At 39.4% G+C, this 8,384-nt stretch overlaps 1 protein-coding gene across 2 annotated transcripts; it reads left to right on the top strand.

Moving 5' to 3' along the window:
• The first annotated feature begins 274 nt into the window (after positions 1-274).
• On the top strand, positions 275-7,198 carry tgfa (transforming growth factor, alpha). 2 transcript variants are annotated; one of them, XM_046028496.1, is made up of 8 exons: positions 275-666; positions 1,386-1,415; positions 1,542-1,724; positions 1,987-2,160; positions 3,558-3,672; positions 4,410-4,559; positions 4,728-4,819; positions 5,531-7,198. In XM_046028496.1, the coding sequence occupies exons 1-8, from the start codon at positions 624-626 to the stop codon at positions 5,536-5,538; spliced, it is 795 nt and encodes a 264-aa protein (XP_045884452.1). In that variant the 5' UTR covers positions 275-623; the 3' UTR covers positions 5,539-7,198. The 2 variants fall into 2 exon arrangements, with proteins under 2 accessions (XP_045884452.1, XP_045884453.1); XM_046028497.1 differs by lacking the exon at positions 1,386-1,415.
• The last annotated feature ends 1,186 nt before the right edge of the window (positions 7,199-8,384 follow it).

Raw genomic sequence — 8,384 nt, 5'->3', positions numbered from 1 at the left:
TAAAACGTATCCCATGCCAGTAAAGCCCTTTTGAATTGAATATTTACTGAAAGGATCTGAATTCTTCTTCTGTCACTGGGTTAAATAAAATAATAACAATAATACAACATTAAAACACAGGCTGAGACGCACCTCATAAATTAGTGTCATATTGAGGGCATAATGAGTCCCCCCCCCCCCCCCCCCCCCCCCCCCTCCTCCTCCTCCTCCTCCCCCCCCCCCCCCCCCCCCTCCTCTGTCTCTAATTGGTCAGCCTCTGACAGGATTACACGAGTTTGCTCAATTGAACACAGTGAAGTCAAACGCTCGGACATCCTGCTGGAAACTCTTGTGGTTTTGAGTGAAAACGAAAAGGAAGAAAAGTCAACCACAGTTAGGCTACTTAGGCTACTTCTCTACGACGACATCTAAAGCGACGGTTGATCAGATGTGTGTAGTAAATGACAACAGTCGACAGGTCTGCGCTGTGATCGCGGGATTAAATGTTTGCTGTGCTGATGGTCTCTGCTGCTGCTGCTCGCCCTGCAGCCTGCAACACTAACCACTAATGTGGATTCTTAATACACGCCCGCATTTCAGTGAAGCTGCTCGTCAATTTACTATAGTTTAGCCTACAAGTCGTCATGATGACTCGGATTTTCTGGGATACAATTTTTCTCATTAGCGGTGAGTAGCTATAATTTAGCAGGAATACAAGCATAATTTTGGCTCGTCATTTTCTGACCAACATTTAGATACATTCAGTGATTAATGATTTGAGTTGAATGAGTTGTATTGTCCCCTATTATGTTATTTAATATTAAATCACTTGATAACTGTCTGACTTGCAATGACAACGACTACAATACTCTTATATAAATTTGAAGTTGTTTTTTTTTAATCTATGGTACTACATATTATCTCCATATTGTATTAGTTGTATTGATACTTTTTATTGTATAGTATTTTGTGGTGCCTCTGATTCTTAAGACAATATATTTAAACTATAGTGGCCTTGTAATTTTGATGTATTGTCTTAAACATTTGTGGGAAATTACCTTACTTGTTATGCTCCTTAAGTTTTTGTCAGTTTTATTTTACAACAAACCACCTTTCCTGTGTTTATGAGCTGGTTTCTGTGTCTAGATTGTGTGTCTTCAAGGACATGCTGTATTTATAGTTCTTTGGTCTCATCCTTTTAGTGGATGCTTGACCCTGTTACTATTGTTGGGTACCAGTTACTCAATGAAGCATCGATATCACAGTGAAGGCCTAGTCACATGACCGTAACTGTACAGTGGCAGATTATTTGGGTTAACCCTCAGGTTGTTCATTATATAGCAAGTATGACACCTGGGTTGAAATAAATCACAATACAGTAATATGTATTTTTTATATTCCTATAGGTACTTTTAGTATGTCTGTGGTACTCGATGGTGAGTTACAGTAAACTTTTTGGTATTTTTGTCATTATATTCCTGCAGGGATTTGTTTTCTCTTCTATATTTTCTCTCATCAGGGCCGTATTGTATGTTAACAGCAGTTTATTTTGTTCTCTACAGGTTCGCTCTTTACATTCGGAGCAGGGCCGAGCAATTCAGCAATTATTGAAGCCAGCATTTCCCTCGATACAAACTCCACTGCTGCTCTGAACACCTCAGCAAGCAGCTCTGCAACCACCAGCAGCAGAAGTACAACTACCACAACCATTGCAACAACTACAACCAACGTTCCTCAAGTTAAAGGTAAGTCTCTGCACAGTCACGCCGTGTCCAGATGCACATGAAGGTTCAAGCTCATTATCAAGCAATCTCCAGAAAAAAACAACTGCATTTCATATTCCAAATGTTCTCAAGGCCTTGATCCACTCTTACTGCAGTGCTGCCTCCACAGCAGGTGTTCTTTATCTGATATTATATTCATGCAGGGATTTAATGTTATTTCTGTTTTTGTCTTTCATTGGGACTGTATCAAATCTCAATAGCTGTTTTATCTTCTTCTTTGCAGCTTCCCTCTTTACATTTGGAGCAGAGCTGAGCAACTCCACAATTATTGAAGCCACCTTTTCCATAGATACAAACTCCACTGCTGCCACGAACACGTCGACACACAGCTCTGCAACTAGAAGCACAACTACCACAACGAATGAAACTACTACAACTAACATCCCTCTAGTTAAAAGTAAGTCTCAGCGCATTATGTCATGCCAAGATGCTAATGAAATTTCAAGCTCATTGTCAAGCCATTTCCAGTTTTTTGAAAATCTCAGAATGTCAGAGAAAACATGCCAGTTGTCCCCATTACAGCTCTTGATCCACTCTCACTGCAGAGTTGCCTCCCTTGCAGGAGTTCTCAACACTGTAAAGCTTCCCATTGAGCTGCAGTGCATCAACACATGCAGACAGTGTGGCGCTCACTGATAATTGATCCTCTTAGCGTGAGTAAGGGCCGCAATTGTGGCAAGTGAAAGATTATGAGCAGTATATTTCAGCAGTATATTCACAAAAAGCTGCACCTATAGTATTAAACTATTATCTGAAAAGCACCTTACGTGCCCTAAAGGCTGCTTTTTGTCTCGATGTTCCTCTGGTTCGACTGCCAGAATCACATGGAACGAGAGAGGGGTTGGTAGGCAGATGCCTCAGGGACAACAGAGGGCTTTCACAGAGTCTGAAAGAAGGAAACAATACATGTAGGCTGCAATCCAAAAGCCCATTTACCGTTGGAATGGAGTGTGTGACTAACGCTGTAATGCAGCTATCTGTCTGGATGTTCATCCTCCTTCCCACCCTGAATGTCACACTGAGGCGTCTGTTTCGGCTGCTTGGGAAACACTGACTTTGTTTGAGTCAGTTATGTTGGAATTTGTCTGACTGTACTGCTTATGTGTAAGAAATGTCTTGTTTAGTCTGGGTGTTGATTTAATCAGATATTTTTGTCCTGAGTGGAAACTGAGATAGTTGCTTGGAGCGGTGAGGGAGCTGCATTTAAGATTTTACTTTCTGCTAAAGAACTACGGGTCCGGCGGGGATGTGCTTTCTCCTGAGTCCTAATGTGGGTTGATGGACAGAGGTTTTTGTTTGCGGTGTGTTATCAAGACTTTTCTGGACTATAATTGTCCCTCCAAGGTACAGTAAGAGATGTAAGCCACCACAAATCCACATGCAACTGGTAACAAAAGGCTTCAGTCAACGGTTTGCGGCGTGGGTGTCAGCTTTAGGATTTAGTTCATGCTGTTGTTTCAGCTCTCCGCGGGCTTAGGCTTTTTTTAGATTTATGATATTCACCTGTGTCATGTTGACTAAGTGCACTTGGATAACATTTGGTATTGTAATTTAGGGTAGAATACATGCACTTGAAGGGCTAAAGGTTGGTGGCGCTGTGCCATAATTTCAAGTAACCCACCTAAATATTAGTGGATGCTTCCTTCACACTGTACTCCCAAAGAGAAGGGCCACCCAACTAAAATTGTTTAATTTGCAGTGGGTTGATTCATGGTCCGAGAAAGAGCAAAAACACCATCTTAAACTAAAAAAAACAACAACAAAAAAAAATGTCAACATTATCTTGTCTCACAGAGTTTGTGGCAGCGGCTGTTCGGTCTCATTTTGATGATTGTCCAGACTCCCACCGCCATTTCTGCTTCCACGGCACATGTCGCTTCCTGATATTAGAGGAGACACCTGCATGTGTGTAAGTAATACAGCTTTTACCAATATAGGTGAAGATACTCAGAAATGAATCTGAGACACTGCACTAGTAATAACAGACATTTCGCATGTACACAAGAATATGTTTCACCGTCTTCTACGTTGGCATTTTAAATTGTTATGGTACTTTAGCTATTTAAAGCACTTTGGCACTTTTCAGACTGGGCTTTGCTGAGAAGTGAGGTCTGGAATATACGTTATGTTGGAGCAAAATGCTGCGAGACGTTATGTTATGTTATGTTACGATCCAAAGCTTGAGTATAGTAACAGCACAGTTGTGCCAGACAGCAGAAGTTGGGGTGATATTGCTCCGTTTCTTAGGAGAAACCACAGATAAGTGAGGGAACAAATTACTAAGGAAACCACCTTTCACAAATTAGTGTTTTATTTTCAAAATGATTCATGTACAGAAAACATGAGCTGTATGACATCACATCTATGTTTTAATGTAATATCATTTTAATATGACTGTAAATAGTGGTGGTAATATCATTAATTGATATAATATATGTCTAGACTTTAATTGCCCATGTTTATTTGCAGTTCCTCTTGGTTGTTCACTGGACTGTATATCTGTGAATTTATTGTTAATCTACTGGAAAAGTAAACTCTTGTTGCAGTTATATTACTACAGACTGATATTAGAAAGATTGTATTTCTCTTATTCACTTATTGTCCTATTGTATGCGTACCCAATTTGATTTCCGGTCCTTGTTGCAGGTGTCATCCGGGCTTTGTTGGGATGAGGTGTGAGCATGCAGACCTGCTTGCTGTAGTAGCGACTAATCACAGACAACAGACTGTTGCCACTGTGCTGGTGTTGTGCGTGATTGGGTGTGTTCTCATCATGGTGTTGTGTACACTTTTACAGTAAGTAACATGCATGGCACATGTCATATTTTGATAATGTTTTCCCTGGGATCCTAGCTGACAATCGTGTAGCAGGCCCAGTACATTTTTAATCTAAGGAATGAAGAAATGGACTTCATGTCAGAAGGATTTTCAGGATTATGAGTACTTAAGTCTTTTCTTGTGCAGTTTCTGGTGGAGGCAGGACTGTCGCAGGCAGAGCCACGCACATCACTACGCCCCAGAGAAGCACAGAGCATCCTGCTGTCCTTCTGAGAGTGGTATGTTTATCTATTTTTTTGTGTTAAAAAAAGATTATTTCCAAAGTCGCATATCTATTTACTTAGAGTTCAGAACATATGTAACAGTTGATGACAGTGAATTGTAGACATTGACATTTTTTTTATGTAGATTTCCAGTAAATACTACATACATTGCTTTTATTAGGCATAGAATACAGAGCTCTATATCCGCAGATAAAGCATGTAATAGAGATAGATGGGATATCTGTGTCCCTATTGCGGAGGAAAATGATGTTTTGCATGTACACAAGGTACAAGGCTGGCATTAATTTGTATTTTCCTGTTGTCAACAAATCCCATGAAAAAGGCAAAATCAACAACAGGTCACAAATATATGGTTTCATTATCAAAAAAGGATTTTAAAACTGCTGGGCACTGTAGTTTTTAGCAATCGTTACTCAAACAGGAGGAAATGTTTTTCTATTTACAGCTACGGAGTAAACCACATTTGGTTCGCTAGTGAGTCTTTCTGGCAGCAGTACATGTGTTTTTAATGAGTTCTATGGCACAGATGAATGAGCTATATCAGGCTTTGGAAACAATGCTCATTAGTAGGATCAATTCACTGTGTTTTGTTTCTGGCCTTGACAGTAATCAAAACAAAATATATATATATATATATATATATAAAAATCTTCAATGATCTTGTGATAATAAAAAACTTACCTGTTTTATTATTTTCCTTTTTAGTGGTTTGAGAAGACATCTTGCTGGAACATGAGCCGTTTGCTTCACGCCGTGTTTAGTTTTCCTCATCCGTCCGGCCCACAACCCCTCAGGGATACATCCAAAGTGGTTTTCACATGTCCTGGTCAAACGGACCTGGCCACAGGCAAAGAAGCGTTATCATCAATGTGGCTAAGGTAGGCCGGCTGGATGTGGGAGGTTAAATGTTCCGTGACACTGACTAGGAACGAGTTTGCTTCACTCTTTGATTCTGTGGAAATACACGCAGAACTGCAACATGCTATTTGAAGCTCTGAGGACGAAGCTGATGCCAAATCCTACATGGGAAGAGCTCCGTGTGTCCTGATTACTGTTTATGGTTGGCTAGAGAACATGAGAAATGATCTACAAGGCCATTAATCATCTGCATGGATGTTGAATAGGAACGGTGTTTAACAATTCATTTACTAAAGTCAGAAGACCCCCATTCCTATTTTTGTCTTTTAATAACTTTGAGCACTTTTCAGCAGAACTCTACAAGCACAGAGGACATTTTTAAGTTGGATAACTGATGCTTTAACCAAGTTTTAGTGTCTGTTTTTAAAAAGGAACTCACTTCACCTGACAGGAGTAGGAAGTGTTAAATGGGCTGACGGCTGATGGATTAAAAACCCTGGAAATCAGTAATTGTACACAAAGCTAACCCATAATATTGCTCCAATATGTTTTGGAGAAAGAAATCATCCAATGATTTGTTTCCAAATGATTTGATGACTCCAGTATTGCTACTGAAGCTGAAATATTTGTCAGTTTTGTCTTTTTATTCCTGAGCTGTACTTGAACTTGTTCATACATCAGAGGCTTTTGATTTGCAAGCTATAACTGTAACGACACATGAACACCTTGGGGGGGGGGTGGCCAGGTTATTCCATGGTCTTAATTGTATTGTTGCACGTCTGCAAGCTTGCTGCCCATGAAAAAAAACTGCACTCACTGCACTTGAAAAAGTGTCCACATAACGAGAGATGCCAAATACAGTAACTTACATTATTCTTAACTTTGCCTGAAAGAGCACTGAAGGGAAGAGGCACTCAGTTTGTACACAGCCACCTGAGCATGCATGCACTTAAATCACAGCTTGTGTCTTTTTAAAGAAACACAAAACACTTTTTTTATTTCAATAGCGGTGTGTTATAGCATTGTCTCTGCTTTGAATTTAAATACTTTTTTAAAGAGAGAAAAGGCCTCTGAAGGTTGATTTTAAAAGACAATATTTATAATTGTCTTAAAAGTCTGAAATGATAATTGGTGAAGGAATACAAAATAATGATTACAAAACTGACTCAGATATAAAGTGCGTATGAGCTTTGTGTGATAAGCCACCATAAAACGAATGTGATGGTATTTATATGCCAAAAGACTATGAGGGGATGATATGCTTGTCTTTGTTTACATTATGGGATGATATTTACATTCAGAATGTGTATTAAAGTTTATTACAGCATTTTATGTGTAAATATCAAAACCACAGAAATTTTCTGTGTGTATATACATACACACATGTGTATTGGGTGTCAATCTGAAGAGGGTGATCTTCTCATGCATTACTTTGTCAGACTTATGTTGTCACAATTGGGAAAACCTCTATTATGTGCATTTGTTTTCCAATGAAGAATTAAAAATGCAAGTGTGTGTGTGTGCATATATTTTTTTTATTCATGTGCTTCATAATTTCTGCTCCATCTTTGGAGTGTATTATTGGACTCATCGCGTGACCTTCTTTTCACTTCTGAAGCTCTTTGCCTGTTTTTTTCTTTTCTTTTTTTTTTTTCTTTTTTCGCTCTCTCTTCAAATACCCCAATTTTCTGAAGCTCTGCTCTTCTATTTTTCTCTTCCACTGAATATTTCAAGATGTAGAAATGCCAGCATGAAACCATGAACCCCGGGCACTATTGAACAAAGAGCCGAACTCTTGAGTGCTTTTATAGCCAAAGGAAAAGATTCAGCCCTCTTCTACATCAGTACTTTAAGTTTCTTTCTTTCTTTGTGTTCTTGAGTTCACAGAATGTATACCTATTCATGTTAAAGCATTTGTTTAATGTGCTAGACTGCGCCACATGCATCCTGTTTTGTGTAATTTCCAGTGCATGTCATTAGGGTTGACATCTTCCCTCTTAACGTGCTGCATCTCCTCTGCTCTTCCCTTTCGCTCTCCGCATGAGGAGCTTCGTCTTGTTTTGCAATCCTATTATGTCTGCAATTGGATTTCTGTGGAGCCCTTTAGAGCCGTCTGGCTGAGCTACTAAACCAGCTTTGAATTAAGCAGCTCTTGTGGGTGCTTCCCTAAAGATACACAATACCCTTTAACATACAAAGGAATGCAAGGGGAAACCCATTCAATCAAAAAACAAGGCAAAGAAAAGAGAAATTAAGACTTATTAAAAACTGGGTGTTGATTCACATTTTGGGACATACCATAGATGGCTGTGTGTTAACATCAGGAAATTGTCTTGAATTCTTTAAATCTGAGTTGGACAAGTGTCAATTGCTATTCCCCATAAGAGGTTGAAGCTCTGCTCTGAATTGCAATGCCATTCTGGTCTTTTTCCCCCTCTTCACTTCCTCTTCTGGCCCTATTGATCCTCAACCCAACATTCCCAGTATCTGCCTTTGACCAGATGGTTTAAAATAAAAGTTTACTAAGGTATTAGGGTTAAGCAACCCTGCCTTGTTCTCCTCGCTGCTAAGCACTGAAACAAATGATTAGGAATAATGTCAGCTCAGAGCGTCAGTTAAAGGTTCAGTTCACATGGTGGTGTCATGATATTTAAATTCATGTTTATAAATTGATGATGACGGACGTTTGCACTTTTTCCTC

This window comes from Micropterus dolomieu, linkage group LG18 (assembly GCF_021292245.1).
Source record: "Micropterus dolomieu isolate WLL.071019.BEF.003 ecotype Adirondacks linkage group LG18, ASM2129224v1, whole genome shotgun sequence".
Classification (NCBI taxonomy): domain Eukaryota; kingdom Metazoa; phylum Chordata; class Actinopteri; order Centrarchiformes; family Centrarchidae; genus Micropterus; species Micropterus dolomieu.
This window is presented reverse-complemented; position numbering and strand designations above follow the sequence as displayed.

Excerpts from the sequence above, each read along its gene's own strand:
- tgfa (XM_046028496.1), top strand. The coding sequence starts at position 624 with ATGATGACTCGGATTTTCTGGGATACAATTTTTCTCATTAGCG. Across the intron at positions 667-1,385 it reads TACAATTTTTCTCATTAGCG|GTACTTTTAGTATGTCTGTG; the intron begins GTGAGTAGCTAT and ends ATATTCCTATAG. Across the intron at positions 1,725-1,986 it reads CAACGTTCCTCAAGTTAAAG|CTTCCCTCTTTACATTTGGA; the intron begins GTAAGTCTCTGC and ends TCTTCTTTGCAG.